General features: G+C 67.0%; 2 protein-coding genes across 2 annotated transcripts; both read left to right on the top strand.

The window, feature by feature from the left end:
* Window positions 1-1,268: 1,268 nt before the first annotated feature.
* On the top strand, window positions 1,269-4,270 carry SCRT1 (scratch family transcriptional repressor 1). Its single transcript, XM_044247047.1, has 2 exons — window positions 1,269-1,383; window positions 3,333-4,270. The coding sequence occupies exons 1-2, from the start codon at window positions 1,269-1,271 to the stop codon at window positions 4,268-4,270; spliced, it is 1,053 nt and encodes a 350-aa protein (XP_044102982.1).
* Window positions 4,271-10,626: 6,356 nt separating this feature from the next.
* Window positions 10,627-21,301, top strand: DGAT1 (diacylglycerol O-acyltransferase 1). The gene is made up of 17 exons (XM_044244769.1): window positions 10,627-10,844; window positions 15,211-15,298; window positions 17,058-17,098; window positions 17,179-17,264; window positions 17,354-17,406; window positions 17,584-17,689; window positions 17,837-17,950; window positions 18,051-18,125; window positions 18,221-18,324; window positions 18,419-18,457; window positions 18,616-18,657; window positions 18,739-18,783; window positions 18,860-18,972; window positions 19,050-19,115; window positions 19,220-19,307; window positions 19,548-19,610; window positions 19,702-21,301. Exons 1-17 carry the CDS (start codon window positions 10,645-10,647, stop codon window positions 19,855-19,857), a joined length of 1,479 nt encoding a protein of 492 aa, XP_044100704.1. The 5' UTR covers window positions 10,627-10,644; the 3' UTR covers window positions 19,858-21,301.
* Window positions 21,302-21,309: the final 8 nt, after the last annotated feature.

Below are 21,309 nucleotides of genomic sequence, written 5' to 3' on the forward strand. Positions count from 1 at the left end.
CCTCCGCCCCCGCCCGGCCGCTAGGATCCCCAGCCTCCGCACCCGAAAGCCAGGCAGGCCGGACCAGCCTGGGATCCGCCCTGCGTTCCTCCCCACAAGATCCAAAGTCTGGGGCTCGCGAGTCCCAGGGCCGTTTCCCCCTCTCCCCCCACGCACGACAATGCCGCAGACCGCCGGGCCTCCATTCCCGAAGCTGCTCGGGGGAAATCCACACATGCGGGGGCCGCGGCATCCCCAAGACCCCTCCCAGGAGACCCTGGACGGGCCCGGCCCCGCGCAGCCATTTCCGCCGGCCTCTCCTCCCTCCCCTTCTCCCCCTCCCTCAGCTTCTGGGCTTTAAAAGCCAGAGGCTGGGCCCGGCCGCAGGCAGAGGCTGCCGCGGGCGCAGGAGGCCGGGCCCGGGAGCTGTCCGAGCGCTGAGCCCCGCCCCCGGAGCCCCCGTCCCTCCCTCTCTCCTTCCCTCGGCCCGCCCTCCCTGCGCACCCCTCCCCCCGAGGACCCCCGCCCCCCGCTCGCCGCCGCCGCCGCCGCCGCTCGCTCCGGCTGCAGAACAATAAAGCAAGCCTCCCAGAGACCCCCGCCGAGGACCCCCGCCTGGCGGCCGAGCACCCGCGGCCCGCCCCTCGCCGCCCGCCGCGGCTGAGCGCGCCCGGTCGCTGGCCGAGGTGCTGGCCGGGCCGGCGCTGGCCGCGGTGCTGAAGCTGCTGGCACTCTCGCCGCCGCCGCCGCCGCGTTCTCCGGGCCCGGCGCCTCCACCCCTAGGGGCATGGGGGGTCGCTGACTGAAGCTCCGCCGCGGCGGTGGGGGGGAGGGGAAGGGGGCCGCGGAGCCGGGCCAGCCCTGCACCCACTCGCAGCCTCCGGGCCCGGGACGGAGCCGCTCCCCCCTTCCCCACCCCCCACCCCCCCGGCCTCCTCCCCCGCCTGTCCAGGGGCGGCACTGCGGGCTGGGAAGCCGGGACCAGAGGAGGGAAGGAAAGAAGGAAGGAAGGAAGGAAGAAAAGAAGGAAGGAAGGAAAAGAAGAGAAGAGAAGAGGAAAGAGAAGAGAAGGAAAAGAGGAGGAATTCAGAGGAGCAGAGGAGGAAACGCAGGGCAGGAAGGAAGGCAGGAGGAAGAGAGGACGGCACTCCAGCGGCAGCATCCAAAGGCCAGAGTGGGGACCCTTGCTGCCTCCGCCGCTCCTCGGATGGTGACGGGGCCCCGCCGCGGCCGCAGCCCCCCCGCGCCCCGGCTCTGCAGGCCCGCAGCGCCGGAGCCCCGCAGGAATCATGCCCAGATCCTTCCTGGTCAAGAAGGTCAAACTTGACACGTTCTCCTCGGCGGACCTCGAGAGCTCCTACGGGCGCGCCCGCAGCGACCTCGGAGTGCGACTGCACGAGAAAGGTGCGAGCTGGGCTGAGGCTGGGGACAGCAAGGGGCCCAGGGCAATGCTGGGAGGGGTAGAGGACCAGAGTACGGGGATGGAAGGGTCAGGGGCTCCAGGAAATAGACCTGCGGGAACAGAACCAGAAGGAGACAGGGACTGAAGCTGGACTGTGGAGGAAGGTGGGAAAGGGGAACGCAGAAGCAGGCCAGAACAAGGCCAAGGCCAGACAGGGAGGGTGTCAATGCAGGAGAGAAGCTGGGGAGCAAGGGTGGGAAACAGGAAGTACCCGAAGGTACGCATAGACCCACACCCTGGCTATGCGTATGGACACTTGCTGATATGACAGGACCTGCCATGCATGCAGACCCACACCCAGAAACCTGGGCCTTCCCGAGTATCATCCTCTCTTTTTTGGCTAGGGCCACAGAGTGCTGTGAGTTCCAGGGAGTAGGTATGGGTCCACTGGGGGCCGCCACCTGTCAGGACTAGGGCACCAGCAGAGGAGCTGCAGTATTTCCCCTGCAACCAGGGCCAGGGAGGAGGATGTAGGCAGAAGGGCTCCAAGTAGGCAGGTCCTAAGTGCTGGACTCAGGGGGAGGCTCTTTGTGTAAAGGTGCCCAAGTTCAAGGACAACTGTTAACATGCAGGCAGGAGGGCTGGGAGGGCCAGCAGTGTGGGGTGGCAAACAAGTGTGAGCCTGTGTGTGCGCCTGTATGCGCCCATGTGACTGCGTGCGGCCATGTGACTGCGTGCGCTTGCTTGTGTGTGACCCTGTATGAGTGTGTGCCTGCCTGTGTGCCACTACATGGGACCATGTGACTCTGAGGCCGCTGTACACCCATGTGACTGGCGACCCTGGCTGACAGTGTGTCCAGGGTGGCTGCATGTGTGACCCTGCGTGAGTAGGTGGCATGCTGGTGCCGCCCACCCTATGAGGACACTCCAGGGTTGATGGTGGCTGGGAAGCAGAGTGTAACCCTGAAGAAGCCAGAGGCTGCACCGTGTGGTGTGTGCACTTGTGACTCTGAGGTTGTGAGATCCATCTTGTACCTTGAGAACAACTGCAGTTACTGGCATGAATGATGTTGCCTGCCTGCGGCTTGTCCCAGTGAAGGTGTCCCCTGGTGGGTGCCCTGGCACTCTCCAACACAGGGACTCCCTGTCATCCGTCCTGAGGCTCGGGAAGGCCCCTACAAAGGGTTAGGGCCTGGGGGAAGAGGGCTATGTGGAACAAGGTAGGACCCAAGGGTGCAGGATGACCTAACGGAGTCCGGAAAGAAGCAGTGTAGATGGAGGAAGGAAGGGCTGGAGCGGGAAGGGGGTCAAGTCCAGGGAGTAGTAGAAGACCTGGGAGGTGAGAAGGAGGTGCTAGAGGGGGTAGGAGGGGCTGTCCGAGGGAGAAGTCTTCAGGGCTTGTTGGGGGGCCTAGGGGACCAAGGAGGGGGGCATCAAGCCTGGACACGAGTTCTAGGTGCCAAGGGGAAGAGCAGGTGGGAACCCGGCGAGGCAGGAGCGACGGGGTCCCTCGGTGGGCGGTCCCGGCTTTGTGCGCTGCGGGTCCGCAGTGTGTTGCATAATCAGGGAAAACTGCTGAAGTGGGGGAACCCGAGGGGGAGGAGAGTGGAGGGAGAAGGGCGAGGGAAGAGCCGCCCCTCCCCCCTGACCTTGAGGCTCCGCGGAAGGGGGGCAGCCGCGCCCGAGGATGCGCCTCTTTCCTCCCCCTGCGAGGGTGGGGCGGGCGGCGGGGGCGGAGCCGGGGCCCGGCCCAGTCTCATCGGTCCCCTCTTCTCTTCCCCTCCCTGCCTCCTCCATCCTCCTTGCCCCGCGGTCCCCCGGCCCCTTCTCCTTTGTCCTTTTTCTTATTCCCTTCTTCCCGGACCCCGTGTCGCCCTCCGCCTTCCCGTGTGTGTCTCGCCTGCTGCCCGGTTCCCCCTCCCTCTGTCTGCTGGTCCGCCTCGGCCCTCAGGATACCTCAACGACTACGCGGGGCCCGCCTCCGTCTACGATGGCGATGCCGAGGCGGCCTTGCTCAAAGGGCCGTCCCCAGAGCCCATGTACGCTGCGGCCGTGCGTGGAGAACTGGGCCCGGCGGCCGCGGGCTCGGCACCGCCTCCCACCCCGCGCCCGGAGCTGGCTACAGCCGCGGGCGGCTACATCAACGGCGACGCGGCGGTCAGCGAGGGCTACGCGGCTGACGCCTTCTTCATCACCGACGGGCGCTCGCGCCGTAAGGCCGCCAACGCCGCGGCTCCCTCCACGGCCTCCGCGGCAGCTCCCGACTGCGACAGCGGAGGCGGGGCCGGGGCGGGTGCGCGCGGCGCGGGGTCGGGGGCCGGGGGCCGGGGCGGCGCGCGCGCGGGGGTGAGCACGGAGGCGCGCGCGGGGCCTGGGGCTGGCGGCGCAGGGGGCCGGCACGCTTGCGGCGAGTGCGGGAAAACGTACGCCACGTCGTCGAACCTGAGCCGTCACAAGCAGACGCACCGCAGCCTGGACAGTCAGCTGGCGCGGCGGTGCCCGACGTGCGGCAAGGTGTACGTGTCCATGCCGGCCATGGCCATGCACCTGCTCACGCACGACCTGCGCCACAAGTGCGGCGTGTGCGGCAAGGCCTTCTCGAGGCCCTGGCTGCTGCAAGGCCACATGCGCTCCCACACAGGCGAGAAGCCCTTCGGCTGCGCGCACTGCGGCAAGGCCTTCGCCGACCGCTCCAACCTGCGCGCCCACATGCAGACGCACTCGGCCTTCAAGCACTTCCAGTGCAAGCGCTGCAAGAAGAGCTTCGCGCTCAAGTCCTATCTCAACAAGCACTACGAGTCTGCATGCTTCAAAGGCGGCGCTGGCGGGGGCGGCCCCGCGGCCCAGGCGCCCGCCGCTTCGCCGCAGCTCAGTCCCGTGCAGGCCTAGGGCGGCGGCGCCTCCGTCAGCCCAGCCCGGTCGGCTCTCAGCAATACGGGCCCCCAGGGAAGTCTCCGCCAGCTTCCGGGCGGAGGGGCCGGAGGGCGGGCCCCTCCTCACAGCAATAGAGGGAGGGGGTCCGGCCCCGCCCCGCCCGCCAGGGGCCTTGTCGGCCCCTTCAAGCAATAGGGTCCTGAGGGGAGACCCACCCCGAACCCCCTCCCTTCCCCTCCAGGGTGCCCCAGGCTTTTTCCCAGCAATAGGGTCGAGGAGACCCAGAACCGAACCTCATCTCCGAGTTAGGTCTCTGAAGACGGGGGTGGGGTGAGGTGGGCAGCATCCCCCTCCTCCCTCCTCTGCGCCCCTGGATCGCGTCGCAGAGACTCAGGTCTTCCCCACCCCTTTCCCAAGCCTTCCAAGGGCCAGGCCTGCGGCCTAGACGTCCAGGGAGCAGACCGGGAGAGGAGCAGGAGGGGGGTTTCTGCAGAGGCGTCCCTACTCCTCAGTCTTCGCTGAACCCCAGGAGTGATACACGCGTTGGGGATCAGGGAGAGAGGCGGACGGCGGCACCCCTCTCCCTCGGGTTCTTTCTGGGGCCTCAGTCCAAGCCGCTCTCCCGCCCGCGCCTCGCATCCTCGGCCAAATCCGAATTCTTCCAGCCCAGCTTCCCGGGCTCTGTCCTTCATAACGAATAATAATGACGCATATCGAATCGCATGGACTTATCCGACCTCCTCAGACCCCACTCCCGCCCTGCCCCGGGGCCCCCCTCCCTCGTCCCCGGGCATTCGGTGTTGGAGGACGGATCCTGGGGCCCGGCAGGCAGGCCTGGGCACGGCCCATTACACACCTCTCTGTATTCGCTTTGCGGGTAAAGCCCCCTGGGGGGGTTGCGGATGCGTCGGGTTTCTTTCTTTCTGTATTTGTACGTTTTATTTATGAACGGATTGCACTCGGGTCAGGGAAGGGGCGCTGAGGCCCCCATCCTTCCCGCCGACGCCGGGGGCTCGGGATGTCCGGGATCACTTTCCCCGCCCCTGAACCCCGCCCCTACCTGGGCCCTACCCTCGAGCCCCAGGCCCCGCCCCCACTCTGTTGCCAACTTTCGCCCGTCTATGCCAAAGCCTCGGCGGCGACCCCGCCCCAAGGGCCCGCCCCATTGGCCGCCGCCTTTGTGACGTCACTGCATGCAGCCCCAACCCTCCTCCTGTCCCTTCCCGGGGCTGCCCGCTCCCTCTCCCTCTTAGTTAGTCCGATGCCGACTATAGAGCAATAATGCGCACTGCATGCGAAGCTGCCGCCGCCTCTAGAGTTACTGAGAATCAGGTATCCCCCTGCCCTATCCACCCCATAGGCCCCTAGATCAGGGACATTGCGCGGGGCCGGACGCGCAGACTTTCTTCCCCTCCTCCTCCCTACTCCCCCACGGCAGAGCCCTGCGGGTGTAATAGTTCCAGGGGCAGGGGCGGGGTGGTTGCCCCCAAGACCCCTCCTTCAGTCATCCAACACCCACCTACTCTGTTCCAGGCCCGCTGCAGAGTCAGCCAGGGGTGCAGCGACCTGCAGGGGTGCGTGTTCGCCATAGGGGTCCGTCAGGTTTGGGTGGGCCAAGGAGGGCTGCATACGCAGAGAAAGGCCTGATCCCTAGACCCAACCCTGCATCCCGCTTACCTCTTCCTTGCCCCAGCCCGGGGCCGCTGCTGGGTGCAACTGGGCTCTCCCTTTGACTCGCACCTGGCGTTCTCAGCTCAGGTGGCACAGACCCAGGGCCCCAAGGCCCAGCACGACCAGGCCACCCATACCAACTCTCAGTCCTTCCATCTTCTGGCCACCCTGGGCTCTGCTGTATGGGGCCAGAGCCCCAGGCCAGACACAAGGTGCGCGCTGGAGTGTATGACCTGGTCAGCCCCCTCCCCACCGGCACCAAGCTGCTACAGAGCAGCCCCTGCAGGAGTGGACTGAGGGCCCAGCACAGCAGGGCCCGCATCCCAAACCCTCTGCACCACACCTCGGGGTCCACACAGCTCCCAGGCTGGGGCCTGCCCTCCTGTGCTGGGCACACCCGCATGCACACGCACACACCGGCGCTCCACCCTACCCCCACACGCCGGTCTACCTACCTAAGGAGAAGGCCAGAGGGCCATGGGCCGGCCAGGGTCTCCTGCTTCTCCCTACACCCCGCCGCCGTGGAAAGCCATGGGCCCCCTCCCGCCCCCATAACTAAGCAGCACAATAACCGACTTAGCGAATTCAGGTAGAAGGAACGTTTAGGTAGCACCTATTTTGTACTGATTCTACGAGTAGGGCCCGAGATGCGGGGGCCCTCGGGTGGGGGTTGTGGCCGCCGGCCTGCCCCGCCCCCACCCCCGCCTGCGCCCCGCCGCCTTGTACATACTCCCACCCACCCGGAACAGGCCGGGATTTTTACTCGGGCCGCGCCCCTCTTCCGCCCCCGTTTGGGGCTGGGCCGGCCGGACAGACGGACGGACGGACAGACCTCCTTCCTAAGCACAATAGCACCAGCTCCCCGGAGCGCCGCACCTCCACGAGGAGAATAAATGCCACTCTTGATAGAACTTGGAGTGTCAGGTTGATGTATCCAATGCTGGGCCCATGCCACGGGGGCGCTGGGATGTCTGGGGGTTGGCTGCCCAGTCGTGCGGGGTCCCAGAGGCAAGGCCGGTGCAGGTACAGTGCTGGGAATGGCAGCCGGCCCATGTGGCCCCAGGGCCGGGCACTGCCTTTGTCAGGGCGCACCAGTGTCCCCTTTTGCAAGAGGGTTCTCTTCCACCCAAAAGGGCCAGCTTGGCAGGCCAAGCTGTGGGAGAATTCCCCCAAAAAGCAGTTGGCATTTGTCCCGTGGCAGGTTAATCGGCTCTGTGCCTGGAACTGAGGGAGCTAAGTCAGGCCAGCCCAGAAGTGATCTGGAGTCCCCAGAGTAGGTGCGGCAAGGGCTGCAGACCTATGGCCTGCTCTCCTTGCAGGAGCCCCTGGGGCCTGACACCCCGCAACAAACCCTCCTCAGTGCCAGTGGAGGAAAGGGGGCCAGTAGGGGTGCAGGGTCCAGCCCCTTGCTGCTGTGTGCTGCCTACACCCTAACCCCTCACTGTCTGAGGAGGCCTTCATGGACAGCTGACCCGTGTTGCTTCTGGGCGGGCCACACAGGCTTCCACAGCCACCCACAGGCCTTGAGCCTTAGGCTGGATGAATCAAATTGAGATGAGGGGCGGGACTGTGCTGGTCAGGGACAGCCCAAGGACAGGGACCCCTGCCCCAGCAATGCCTCCTGACACCCAGGTAGGCAGGCATGAGCCAGAGGCCCACAGTCTTTGGAGTCATGCAGTTGAACCAAATGATCCCAGGGCCAGCCGTGTGAACCCTGGCAGGAGACAGGCCTGCCCAGACTTCATCCATGGGGATGGACAGCAGGGGAGCCTGACCTGCAGGAAGTTGGCCTGTAGCGTGCTTAGGGTGGGGCTCACATGGAGGGGGATGCCCTCTTCTGGGGAACACTGTCAGCAGTAAAAACTTCAGGAGTGAAAGCCCGAGGTATTGGGAGAGGTCCGTGTGCAGATGCTCCTGCCCAGGGACCCTTGACTTTCACAGTCCCGTGGCTGGGGTGGGGCTTCAGAGCTCAATTTGCATATGAAAAATCAGGCTCTGGGAGAACAGCTTATCCAAGGCCTGCCTTTGACACAAGCCCTTCCCCAATACCCCATCCACCCTACACCAGCCACCACGCGTGGGTGAGGAATGCTCCTTCCTTCCCAGCTTCTGGGTCTAGACGGGGTGTCTCTGCTTCTCCAGGAGTCTGAGAGGCGATGGGGTGGAAGAAGGGAAACCGCCTCCCTGAGGCCTGGAGCAAGTCCAACCCTCAATCTCCACAGATTTCCCTGGACAGGACTTCACATCCCAGAGAACGGGCAGTCCTGACAGCTGACCACCATGTCCCATGTGTCCCAGTGGGCCAGACCCTTCACGGGCCTCAGTGGCCTGCCACAGGCTGAGCTTCTAAGCTCTGCATCTCTTCCAGCCAGGCCTATAAGGCTCCTGGCCTCTGGTCCCCTAATCAGTTGCTGCCCCTGGCAGGGAAATCCCCACTGAGCTTTCTTCCACAACCCTCTTGTACCCTTTGTCACCAAGCAACCCCACCTACCTTGACCTTTCCCCTCTCCCCTGGCACCCTGGGTCTCATTTTCCCCAGGACCCTGAGGTAACTGATGCTGTGGGCGTCGTATGTGGCTCCAGTGCTGCCTCCCCCTTCCAAGGCCCCCACGTCCTCCTCCCTCGCACAGGCCTCCCTGCCTCCCTCCGGGCCCTTCCCCTGCTCCAGGTTCTGAGGCTTGTCCTTATTGCTGCTCTCATGGCCCGTGACCGCCTATTAACCCGCTGTCCTGCTCTCCTCGTGCTCTGCTCCAGTGCCCTGCTGGACTGGTCCTCCCTGGTGATCCCTTGTCCACTCTGGTCGCTTCGCTCCTGCTGACACAGGCCCGCCAGTGGCTTGGAGCCGGACGTGGACGCAGGCGGCCGCTTCCAACATGACTCTTCACCCTTTATGATGACGGCACCCCGCCTCTCCAGGCCTACTGGGAGCCTGAGTCATCAATCTTCTCCGACAGCCTGGGCGGGCTCTGTAGTTCTTGGCTCTGTATTGGGAGGACGGCACAGCCAGAAGGCACGCAGAGACTCGTGGGCGCGCGTGGCAGAGCTCCCAGGGCTCGCTCCTACGCTGCTGGCTCTCCTTTGTTCGCCCCCCCTTGGGATCAGTATTCAGAAAGGCCTCGCTCTGCCTGGCCCAGGCCAGCCAGTGAACCGGCGCGAGTTCTGAAAGACCGGATAGGAGAGGAGGTTGAAACTGACCCACCCAGGTGGGGCTGCATAATCACGGGGGTGGGGCTCTCCTGCCCAATCAGGGCAGCCCCTTTGGCAGGTGACTCCAAGACATCTGCCAGGTAAGCCTGCCAGGTAGAGATGCCAGGCTGGTATCAGTCCCAGATGGCCCAGTGACAACAGGAATGTGGCATCAGGGGGCCCAGGCACTGTGGTGAATGAAGGTGGTGGAACACGGATGCGCCCAGCGGGAAGGCAGTGGCCAGGGCACTGGGAGAGGCCGCTAGCCTTAGGCTGAACCTCCCTCTCGGTTTATTTGCTTCGAGACAGGCACTCCTCTCGGCCTTGCTCAACTTGGGAGAGAATGGCTAGTGGGTTTTGCTGCTGGGTAAACCCGGCCTGAGCCCCCGGTTAACCCCGCACCCGGAAATCCTAGACGTTCCCACTACACGCCCCGTGCAGAGAGGAGAGTCGAGCTAAAGTGGGAGGCGCACTAGCCCACTTGGGGGCTGCACCGTGCGGTCGTGCAAGGAAACGGAAGCCTCTGGGGCACCGCGATCCGGCACCCCAGGCTCCCCACACCCTGGCAAAACTAGCCCGGGTGGAAACGCGGGAGGCCCGGCAAGTCTGCGGCCGGGGGCGGCCGGGCGGGGGGCCAGGGCCTGGCCACTCGGGGATGGGAGTTGGGGGCTACACCTTCCTATCCCCGCCGGCACCTCCACGAGGAGTCAGTCGGCAGGGCGGGCGTCCCGGGGCCGTGGGGCCTGGGGCCTTCCTCGGCTCCGACCTTCGGTCTGGCGCTCGCTTGAACAGCTGAGCCCAGGAAAAGCAGGGGCTTCTGCGGTGGTAACTAGGGGACTGGTGGGACCCCAGCGCGCCCTGACGTGCGCTCGGGGGCCAACACGCTGGGCGGTGGGCGAGGCGGGTCGCACGGTCACGGCCGCGGGGCCGGACGCGACCGCGAGGTCCTTGGTGAGTCATCCACACCCCGCACTCCGCGCCTGGCCGAGCAGCGGCGAAACCCCGCGTGGGCAGGGCGGGAGGAGCAGCGGGAAGCGGTGGGGGAGGCTCGGCGCTGCCAGGAGGCCTGGCGCGTTCCGTGGAGACGCAGAGGCCGGCGGGGAACAAGGTCCGCCTCGGGCCGCCCGGCCGCAGCCGTGCTCTCGGGTGTACCCGGCGACCGCGGCTCCCAGGGTGCCCCGCGCGGAGCGACCACGACTCCCAGGGTGCCCCGCGCGGAGCGACCACGACTCCCAGGGTGCCCCGCGCGGAGCGACCACGACTCCCAGGGTGCCCCGCGCGCCCGCGGACTACAAATGGGCGCGCGCCCCGGCGGTTGACCAGTTAGGGGCTCCCGGAGCGACGTGCCCGCGGTGCAGGGACGGCCCGGAGGGCGCGCGCTGATTGGCGGCCGGGGCCAGCGCGCGGACTACGGCGTCCGGCAGGGGGCGGTGGCGGCGGTTGGCCGAGGGTCTGGAGGCGGAGCCGCGGGCCTTAGGTGCTGCGAGCCCGGCGGGCCACGACTCTGCTCGGGCCGGGTGCGGGTTGAGGCCATGGGCGACCGCGGCGGCGCGGGCGGCTCCCGGCGCCGGAGGACGGGCTCACGGCCCTCCAGCCAGGGCGGCGGCGGGCCCGCGGCGGCGGAAGAGGTGCGGGACGTGGGCCCCGCGGGAGACGCGCCCGCGTCGGCCCCGGCCCCCGACAAGGACGAGAACGGAGGCTCCGACGTGGGTAGCGGCCACTGGGATCTGAGGTAGCGAGGCGCCCCACCCCTACCCTCGGCCCCCTGCCGGGGACCCTCCTCAGTGCCCGGGGCGTGACCGCCGCAGCGCGGGCTCCGAGTGCGCGAGCCTGGCTCCCGGACTTGGCGGGGGCAGGTGTGCCCCTGGGGTCCCGGGGCGGGGGCGCTGAGGCACAGGAGTCCCTTGCCAAGGTCACCCGCGGGCGGGTGCAGAGGGGAGCCGCCAGCAGCCCGGCTTCCAGAGCCCCCACCCCTCCACAGGTCGCCTTCCCCAGGGTAGCCCGGGACCCCGGTTCTCCCTGTCTGCAAGGAGCGGGGGTGGGGGGAGCGGGCGGTTTGTAACCAGGGGGGTCTCTCCTGAGGGCTGTGAGGGGGGCTTTGGCGCTTGGGCGTCTCGCAGAGGACGGTGGCCCCGCTGGGCGGGCAGCTCGCGGGAGACTGGGGCTGCCTGAGGGCAGGGGCACGGCTGTGTCCCTGCAGAGTGTCCCCAGAGTTGTTTTCATGGGGGTCACCCAGAGCTTGGCTGGCCTGGGCCCCGGCTTCGGTTTCCAGAACAAGTGTCTTCTTGCAGGGACGGAGCTGGGTCCTGCATTGGGACTCTCACCCCCCAGTTGGGGTACAGGAGAGGGACTCGAAGTGCCCCCAGGTGGGCACCCTGTTGGGCTGAAGGACTGACAGGAAGTGGTTGGGGAGCAAGCCTGGCTGATGGGGAGGACTGGAGGGCCAGGTAGTGGGCCGTCCTTCACGCCTGCTCCAGGGGATCCCCTCGCCACCTCCAGCCTCCTCTCCCACTTCTGGCCCCGGGTCCTGGGGGCTTAAGCTTTGGAATTGCCTTTGGGGCTAGAGGTAGTCAAGGAGGAAGTGGGCGGTGGGTCCGCCGGCCGGCAAGGGTTTGCTCTCTCAGCAAACACCAACAGGGGCTTTCTTCACCGTGGCGAGAGGGTGGCTGGGGTCCTTGCCCTTGGGTTGCTCACAGTCCGCCTGGAGATAAGATAATCTCTGCACCGAGCAAAGGTCAGGCCCGGGCTGTGAAGGCGCTGTGGCAGGGGACCGAGCTTTTACCGAGGGGGTGCTTGCTCCCCGTGGGCCGGGGGAGTGCTGAGGAGGCTCCAAAGGACAGGGGGGCCTTAGAGTCCCCTCTGCTGGCTGCCCTCCAGGAGTCAGGGGTTATGGCTGCATGATCTCCTGCAGAGGTGGCAGGAGTTGGTGTCCTTTTGTGTAAGACGGGGGTGTTGGCTTTGGGCCACGGTGCCGCTCTGGGATCGGCAGTCACTTCCCTGCTCTGGCGAGGCCAGGTGTCCTGAAGCCTCGCCTGTGCTCCTGGTGGCTGGGCCACGTGAGTGTCAGCCTCATAGTCTGGGCCCCTGGGAAGAGGAGTGGGGGATACCCCAGGGCCGGAAGGGGAGCTGGCGGTTAGGGCCCCTCCTGGTCTCCAGGTCACGCAGGCCAGTGTACTTGTTCCTCAGGCCCCGATGTTGGGCGGCCCCAGGGGGCCGACAGGCTCAGGCCTTGCTCTGGCTGTCCTGGGATTCGGTCCCTAGGCTTCTCCTCCTTGTCCCCTCCCCTCCCCTCAGGTTCTTGTCTGTTGATTTGACAGAATGAGAGAGCAGGAGAGCACAGGCAGGGGAAGCAGCAGAGAGGGAGAAAGAGGCCCCCCATGGAGCAGGGAGCCCAATGTGGGACTCGATCCCAGGACCCCGGGATCATGACCTGAGCTGAAGGCAGACACTTAACCACCTGAGCCCCCCAGGCGCCCCTGCTTGCTGCCTCTCCTTCCCTATTCTTCCTGAAGCCCTGGGCTCCAGGCCTCCTCCCTTCCCTATACTTCCTGCTCACCTCGGCCTGGGAAGGAGGGGTCAGGCTCTGGGTGTGAGCTCATTTCTTCCAGCCTTGGTAGGGTGCAGCTGTGCGGCAGGAAGGAGGAGGCGCCGTACATAGTGCCCGTGCCCGGGCCGTCTGGCCCTTGGCTCCTGGGCACTCCGGGAGGGCCTTCTGGGCAGGGCTCCCCCCCAGTGTTGGTTCCTGGGATGTCCTGTTTCTTCCTCCCCAGCAGGGTGTCGGGCTGTGGGGAGCACGTGCGTCCTCTTGTATCCCAAGGGTCAGCGCAGAGGCCGGCTGGAGGAAGTGCCAAGGAGGGGGCAGCTGGGAGGGCCGCTGGCTCTCTGTCCCCTCTTTGCTCTGCTTGGCCCTGAAGCTGAACCGTGTGGTCCCCAGGTGTGATCCGCACTTGGGGGCTGTGCCCCGGGCAGGCTTTAAACTTCGGCAAACCTTAGCTTCCCCTCGAGGCTGCCTCCCAAAGCTCACGTGGGGGTTGAGTGAGGTGACACAGGTGGCCCTGCTGGTTGAGCGGACCTGGGGAGCGAATGTGGAACTGCTAGAGGGCACAGGTGTGGGCGGCCTGGGTAGTAGGGGAGAGGCCGACACAGAGCCGGACCCCGCCCGTCCGCCCTCTGGCCCACTGCTGACTCGGACGGCAAGCCTGGGCTTTGCGGGTTGTGGTGCGTGGTGGGCTTCCTTTCCTGGGTCTCTGCTGCCTGGGGTTGGGGATGGTCAGGAGCCCTGTGGAGGGACCCGGGGAGTGGCTGCGGGCAGGTTGGGGAAGGCTTTGAGAGCCTGACAGCCGGGATCCCGGGATCGGAGTATGCTTTTATGATGCTGTTTGGTGTCCGATTTGGAAAACAACACCCATTTCCCAGCCCTGTCTTCATCCCCAAGATGCTGAGAGATTGCGGCCACTTCAGAATTGCTGAAAATAAAAGCAGCGCGTTCTTCTTGGTGACAGGGGCCTCGTTGTTGTGACATGTTCGCTGGGTGGGTGTTGACGTGCGGACGGGGGGCAGGTTGTGGCACAAGGTGGCCCTCGGACAGCTCCAGTGCCAGTGCATGGGCTCAAACTTGGCAAAAGGGCTGGGGAGGCCTCATCTAGCAGACGGGCCCAGAGACTGTCCAATCTGGGGAGTGGGGCCTCGGACCTCGGGTTGCCTTGCAGAAAGGCAGGTGCAGAGTCTCAGGGGAGAGAGGGTCTCCTGTGGCCTCCCTGCAAGGCCCAGGACAGATGGGAGAGGGACACAAGGAGACCTGTGAGCCGGGGAGGCTGGAGGGCCAGGTGCGGTGTGGACTGTGCCTCTGGCCAGGTTACAGACGGCTGAGTAGCACCTCAGCCTGCCCAGCCCCTCACCTCCCGGTGTCCACCCTAACCCAGAGCGAGGCCTGTGATGGAGGCTGGGTCAGCCCCGAGAGGACATCTGTGCTACGGCGCCCCTGCTGTGTATGCCTCTGAGTCCACTTCTCCTGCCTGGGGGCCTCAAGCGGTGTAGATGCCTGTCCACGGGAGAGGAGGGGCGTGCCTGGCCTCGCGTCTTACCACACTGGAGGCCTTGCTCAATGCCGTGTGAGGCTTCCTGGGGGCCTGGCAGCTGGGCGGGGTGGGGCAGGCGGAGTGAGCCGGGAACTGGGTCTGGGCCTGGCCCCAGGCCCTGTGGCCCTTCTGCCCGCTCTGCGTCACTCTGAGGACCAGGCAGGGATGTGAGGGTCTGCCTGTGTTTCCCCAACCCCGTTCGTGGGTGGCAACTCTCCTGCTTCTGGGGAGGTCTCTGCCGTCGGCTCCTGGCCCCTGGGTGGGCTCTTCTCGGCCCCCTCGGCCTGGGCAGGAGCCCAGTGCTGACCCTGCGGTTATAACGCGGAACAGGTGATACTTTTTCAGCAATAGTTGGAGGCTGTGCAGATGTCGGAGGGGCCCTGTCCTCGGGGAAGTGCGTGTGAGTCCAGGTGCCCCGCTGGCTCTTGGCCTGGGGCCCTGTTGACACTGGAACCTGCATGGGCCAAACCTTGGGGGGAAGTCGTTGGAGGTGGGGACCCCTTGGTGCGCTGGGCGGTGGGACGGGCAGAGCAAGGCAGTTTCAGCCCCTGCCCGCCCCTCTGCACAGCTGCCTGGTGGGCGGCCTCCACTGTTCCATCTGTGGCTGTAGCGTATGGTGGCAGCCAGGGGCCTCTGGGAGTCGAGGATGGGCCCTGGCCTGGGAGCTCCAGCTCTCTGCAGCCCCCGGGCAAGGCAGGGCCGGCTGTCTCGCTCCTGTTTGCTGCGTGACCTGCCCGCGACCTGGAAGGGCAGGCTTCTGGGTGGTCCCGAGAGCCTGGCCCTGCCTGGGTCTTCTGTGATGGTGAACGGGGTGGGGTGCGGGGGGGCGCAGATTGTCCCCCTGGGCTCGGGGGGCCGGAGTCGCTCCGAGGGAGGGCCTGTGGTCTGCTCTGGCCTGGGCCCCAGACCCCAAGGCTGGCTCTGGGTTCCGTGCTGGCCCCGACCTGGCCCTGTGCTTGGAGGCGGGCGGGGTTCTCGCAGGCCGGCCCTGCTTCTGAGAGGTCGCGTCCCCCGCCCCAGGTGCCACCGCCTGCAGGACTCTCTGTTCAGCTCGGACAGTGGCTTTAGCAACTACCGCGGGATCCTGAATTGGTGTGTGGTGATGCTGGTGAGTCGGGCCCGGGCTGGAGGGGAGACCTGGCAGCGGTCCCTGCGTTGGCCACACGGCGTGGCCACACAATGGACTCTCGTCCCTGTTGAGCCAGCCGCCAACAGGTGTGAGTGGTCTGGGGGGTCAAGCAGCTGCTTCTGCTCTGAACGGGCTTGTGGGTGTGGAGCCCCTGGCCGGCCCGGCCTGCGCAGGCGGCGGGCTAAGCGGATGGCTCTTGGGCTCAGCCTGGCCGCTCCAGGCCGGGACTCTGAAGGCACCGAGCCTCTCCCTCAGCCTTGGTCCTAGGCGGCCTGCAGGGAGGGATTAGACGGGGCCCTTGCCTCCCTCACCTTCCACCCTGGTCCAAGGGGTGGCCCTCAGGGAGGGGCAGGGGGCAAGGGCCTGTCTGGGCCCAGCCCTCACCACTCAGGCTGATGTGGCCAGAGGCCTTTGACCCTTGCCCTGACATCGCCACCTGTCTCGGGTGTGGCTCCTCCGGTTACCCCTGTGGAAAGGGCTCCAGGCACACCCCCATCCTCCCTGCCCATGGGCCCAGGAGGCTCTGCGTGGAGCTGGGGGAAGGGCAATGCAGTATAGTGGGGGGGAAGCCGGCTGAGCAAGGGGGCAGTGGGCCAGACGCCTGCCTGACCGTCAGGAGGTGTGTACTTGGCCTCTGGAGGCCCTTCCCGGCCTGGGGTTCGTAGAGGCAGCCCTGGAGGGTGGGCCCTCGGCAGCTCAGGCGGCCCTCCTGTTGCCTGCAACCCCGTGGGCCCACCTGGCCCTTTGGCGCAGCCCCAGAACCTCTCCTCTGCTGCTGGCGCCTCTCCCAGCCCTCGCTGGAGGGGATGCGCACCCGTGTTCGGCGCTGCTTGGGGCGTCACCTCTGTGGCCTGGGCCTGGGGGTGCGCGCGGTCCCCCGGCAGCTCCGGCTCCTGTGGGCTTGCTGTGGGCCTTCCGGACAGGCCACCACCAGGCGTGGTGACGGCACATCTGTGGCCGGCAGGCCGGGCTGGTGGCAGGGCCCCTGTGTCTCTCGGGTTTTCACCTCCTTGTGAAGCCTTCCCTGACCACCCAGGTAAGGGATCCCACCGGTGTCCGCTGCCCGGCATCATTCTTCCTCAGAATCTACCACGAGCCACGGCCAGGGCCCGAGTTTGGGGCATTCGGCAGGGTCTGTACCTCATGGGATGGAGTAGGAGACCCTCGTGCCCGCAGAGGGAAGCCATTCCTCAGCCCCAGGCCAGAGCCAGACAGAACCCATCTCCGTGGGGGGTCTGTCCCTTGGGAGCTCCTTTGGAGCCACGTGCCCGGGCGAGATAGCGGAAGAGGGGCAGGAGCGTGAGTACCAAGGGGCACTTGGGCTTCAGCTGCCTGGCCCCTGAGGACTGTGGTCAGCTGCCTCTCCCTACTCCCCAGAGAGTGGCTGCCCCTGCCTTGGGCCTTGGGGCCCCCGCCAGCTCAGAGAGACAGAGGAGGGCTGTGAGGCAGCGGGTCAGTCTGTGCTGCTGCAGACCCTGGTGTCTGGTGTTGGGGTCGATTCCCTCTTGTTGGGGTGATGGGGGCATCGCGGAAGGACTTCCTGTCCCTGCGCTAGAGTGGGGTGAGGAGGGTGGTGAGTCTTGGAGCTTGGCGTGCGGGCCGGACAGGCCTGGGCTCACAGGGTGCATGTGTCCCTCGGGACCTGGGGCTCTTGCCCCTATACGCACTGAGAGGAGCTGGGGGGCGGGGCACCCCGTGGCCAGGGCTAATGGGGCTGTGCCCTTCCTCTCTCTTGCAGATCTTGAGCAATGCACGGTTATTTTTAGAAAACCTCATCAAGTGAGTGTCTTCCCCAGGGCCCTGGCCCCACCCCTGAAACCCCTCCCCAACCTGCTCAGGCCTCACCCCCCGATCCCCAGGTACGGCATCCTGGTGGACCCCATCCAGGTGGTGTCTCTGTTCCTGAAGGACCCCTACAGCTGGCCCGCCCTGTGTCTAGTTATTGGTGAGCTGGGAGCCAAGGAAGGCCTCGGGTGGAGACGGGACAGGGCTTGACCGGGGCCTGAACCTGCCCTGTGACACTTACATCCTCAGTGGCCAATGTCTTTGCTGTGGCTGCGTTCCAGGTGGAGAAGCGCCTGGCAGTGGTAAGCAGAGCCCTCCCACCCCCTGCCCTGCCCAGGGGTCTGCTCTGCTCACTGGGGCTGTGTGTAGCTCTCCTGGGAGGGGCTGTGCCCCAGGCCTGGTAGCCCTTCCCCAGGGAGACCCCTTGCCTAGGGCGTGGGACACCAACTGAGCACTCTGGTCCCCCTCACCCACCCCAGGGTGCCCTGACGGAGCAGGCAGGGCTGCTGCTGCACGTGGTCAACCTGGCCACCATTCTCTGCTTCCCGGCGGCCGTGGCCTTGCTGCTTGAGTCCATCACTCCAGGTGTGCCCCTTCCTTCATCTCACCCGTGTCCCAGCCTGTCTCCGAGGCCCGCAGGGAGACCCAGGCCCTCCGCCTGCAGGGGCTGTGGCCGTGGCTCTCCCGCGGGCTGTGTGGGAGGGCTGTGGCTTGAGCCTGCCTCTCCTGCAGTGGGCTCCGTGCTGGCTCTGATGGTGTACACCATCCTGTTCCTCAAGCTCTTCTCCTACCGCGATGTCAACCTGTGGTGCCGAGAACGAAGGGCCAAGGCCAGGGCCAAGGCTGGTGAGGGGCTGCCCAGGGCTGGGGCCGCAGAGCTCGTGCCCCCTGCCTCGGGGCCAGACTTGGGCAGCAGCGGGGCCTCACCCGCCCCCCTCGCTTGAAGCTTCCGCAGGTAAGAAGGCCAACGGGGGAGCTGCCCCGCGCACCGTGAGCTACCCGGACAACCTGACCTATCGTGGTGAGGCCCCCCCCCCCGGGACTTGGCCGGAGGGCAGTGGCGCAGGGACAGCAGGGCGCGGCCTGGCCGGTGCTAGCCCCAGCCTCCTGTTGCAGATCTGTACTACTTCCTCTTTGCCCCGACTCTGTGCTATGAGCTCAACTTCCCCCGCTCGCCCCGAATCCGAAAGCGCTTCCTGCTGCGGCGGCTCCTGGAGATGGTGAGGATGGCCACGGGGAAGGGGATGGGGGTAGGCCGGGGGGCTGCCTGGGGCTGGAGGGGCTCAGCCTGCTCCTCTCTGCTTCCTCCCTCAGCTGTTTCTGACTCAGCTCCAGGTGGGGCTGATCCAGCAGGTACGCCGGGCCGGGCCGGGCCGGGCCGGGCCGGGCCGGGCCGGGCAGGGCAGGGCAGGGCCGGGCAGGACTGGGCAGGGCCGGGCAGGGCCGGGCAGGGCCGGAGTGGGGAGCCGGGACGATGGCCCCAGTTGCTTACGCTGTGCCCCCCTCTGCAGTGGATGGTCCCCACCATCCAGAACTCCATGAAGCCTTTCAAGGTGAGCGCTCAGTTCCCCCGGGCTGGGGTGGAGGGCAGGTGGGGAGCCGCCCGGGGAGCCCGCTGAGCTCTGTCTCTGCAGGACATGGATTATTCCCGCATCATCGAGCGCCTCCTGAAGCTGGCGGTGAGCGGCCTGGGGGAGCGGGGGCAGCGGGAGCCGGCGGGGGCGTCTCTCAACCCGGCCCTGCCTCCCCCTGCAGGTCCCCAATCACCTCATCTGGCTCATCTTCTTCTACTGGTTCTTTCACTCCTGCATGAACGCCGTGGCTGAGCTCATGCAGTTCGGAGACCGGGAGTTCTACCGGGACTGGTGGTGGGTGGCCCCGGGGGTGCGGCTGGGGTGGGCGGCGTCCGGCCCCCAGCCGCTCACCCGCTGCTCTCCACCCCCAGGAACTCGGAGTCCGTCACCTACTTCTGGCAGAACTGGAACATCCCTGTGCACAAATGGTGCCTCAGGTGGGCGCGGGCGAGGGGTGGCGGTGGGGGCGGACGCGGGCAGCTGTGCAGGCCGGCCCAGCCCCGGCCCCCGGCCCCCGGCCCACGGCCCCCTCCCTCTGCAGACACTTCTACAAGCCCATGCTTCGCCGGGGCAGCAGCAAGTGGCTGGCCAGAACCGGGGTGTTCTTTGCCTCGGCTTTCTTCCACGAGGTGAGTGCGCTGCAGGCACGCCCAGCTCCCGGCCCCGTGCCCCAGCACGGACCGCGTGTGCGGCCCCCGCTTCAGCCAGTTCTGGCCCTGTCCCCCAGGCGCGTGCAGCCCGTCACTCCGGTCACCCCTATCCCTGTCCCCGGGGGTGTGTGCAGCCCCTGTGATCCCGGTCAGCCCCGTCCCTGGCCCCCTGGGTGCGTGTGGCCGTGGCGCTGGCTGACACCCGTCGCCCCCCTGCAGTACCTGGTGAGCGTGCCTCTGCACATGTTCCGCCTCTGGGCCTTCACAGGCATGATGGCGCAGGTGAGCGTGCCCCATGCCCCCGCCCCCCGCGGCCCTGGGCCCCTCCTTGGGTCCTACGTGGCGGCCGGCTGACCTGGGCCCGCGTCTCCAGATCCCCCTGGCCTGGCTGGTGAGCCGCTTCTTCCAGGGCAACTACGGCAACGCGGCCGTGTGGCTGACGCTGATCATCGGGCAGCCGGTGGCCGTGCTCATGTACGTCCACGACTACTACGTGCTCCACTACGAGGCCCCCGTGGCCGGGGCCTGAGCTCCTCCACGGCCGGGCCTGTGGCCGCCGCCTCCCGCCTCACTGCCCATGGCCGGAGCCCGCCCTCCCACCTGTGTGCCGGGGAGGGGGCCTGGCCATCCGGAGGGCTTCTCTGCCCCTATGGGGCTCCTTCCCGCCCTACTCAGGGCCGGCAGCCCAGTGTCCCAGGAACCTGTGCCGACCCTGCCCAGGGGTCCGAGGGGATCAATAAAGTGCTGTCCGGAGTGGCGCCCTCAGCCTGCGGGGATCGTGGGGTGCTAGTGGCGCTCTCGGGGGTGGGGGGCTCGGAGTCCCACTGACCTTCCGGTGCCCGTGCCCTCGCGGGGCGGGGGGGCGCTGTGTCCTGGCTGGAGGGGCGGGAGCAAAGCCACAGTGCCCCGGAGGCCGACTCCTCCTCCCCGGCCCTCATCTCTACCGCAGGCGGCAACCCCCACCGCCCAGCAGGACCTGGCTGAGGTCACATGTCCTGTCCTGTCACTGCCCTTGTTAACCTGGCGTGTGTGCTCGTTGTCGGGGTGGGGGGGGGGCAGCTCAGAGCTCTGTGGTCCCTGTGCTGGGGCCCTGGAAGAAGACGGTGCCGAAGGACTTCCCAGCAGGGGACCTTGGCTCGGGGCACAGGCTGGAGGTCCGGAGTGTGCCCGAGGGCCAAGAATCAGAGCCAGTGGCTGGCCTGGCGGCACCGCGTGCTGGTGCCATTCTTAGGCTGTGATGCTCATGGTGGCTGAGTCCCCGGATCCTTGGGGGGAGGCAGGTGGCCTGGCCTGACCCATAACCTTGGTCTTCCTCCTGAGCACGTCCATGCAAAGGCTCGAACGCCAGCTCTCTGCCCCTGCCTGACACCCAGGAGGGACTCTCAGGTGCCCTGGCTTGGAGCCCCGCACTCGGCAGCTCCCGTGCACGCCTGAGCGCGGCCCTCAGGACGCTGTGCTCCCAGCCGGTGGGGGGCAGCCCGACGGGGGGCAGCCCGGAGCCCGTTCCCACCTGACTTGGTGTTAGGCTCTATCAAAGACCCCGAGGCCATGTCTGGCTCCATGGGCCCCAGTCACAGACATGGTCTGACGAGGCAGGTGAGGGGGTGCCCGGGCAGTGGCCTCGAGGGCCATGCTGCCCCCCCCGCCTCGAATCTGCCCAGCCTCACGTCCCCACCACCTCTCGCTGTGACGGCGGCAGGGGTAGAGGGTCTCCCTGGGCCCTGCTGGGGCTGGGGAGCGGGGAGTGGGTGGGCGCCTGGGCACAGGGCACCCGGTGGGCCACTCTGCTCTCCCCCGTCCCCACCCCTCCCCTGCTCCCAAACCGGCCAGTGCCTCGAGAAAGAGTGACAAGCAGGGTTGTGCGGCCGCCCGCGCTCCCCCAGTCCCCTCGTGGGGAGGTCTTGGGAAGGGCGTTCCTGTGGGTCCGTCCCACTGCCCCCTTCCAGGTCCTCGAATAAAGAATTGTGAGCACACACACGGG

The sequence above is a fragment of the Neovison vison genome, chromosome 4 (genome assembly GCF_020171115.1).
Source record: "Neovison vison isolate M4711 chromosome 4, ASM_NN_V1, whole genome shotgun sequence".
In the NCBI taxonomy this organism is placed as follows: domain Eukaryota; kingdom Metazoa; phylum Chordata; class Mammalia; order Carnivora; family Mustelidae; genus Neogale; species Neogale vison.

What these genes read in the sequence shown, in the direction of transcription:
- DGAT1 (XM_044244769.1), top strand. Translation starts at nt 10,645, where the DNA reads ATGGGCGACCGCGGCGGCGCGGGCGGCTCCCGGCGCCGGAGGACGGGC. An exon ending in GCTTGAGTCCATCACTCCAG is followed by an intron (nt 17,690 to 17,836) that starts GTGTGCCCCTTC and finishes CCTCTCCTGCAG; the next exon opens with TGGGCTCCGTGCTGGCTCTG. An exon ending in GGACAACCTGACCTATCGTG is followed by an intron (nt 18,126 to 18,220) that starts GTGAGGCCCCCC and finishes CTCCTGTTGCAG; the next exon opens with ATCTGTACTACTTCCTCTTT.
- SCRT1 (XM_044247047.1), top strand. Translation starts at nt 1,269, where the DNA reads ATGCCCAGATCCTTCCTGGTCAAGAAGGTCAAACTTGACACGTTCTCC. An exon ending in AGTGCGACTGCACGAGAAAG is followed by an intron (nt 1,384 to 3,332) that starts GTGCGAGCTGGG and finishes CTCGGCCCTCAG; the next exon opens with GATACCTCAACGACTACGCG.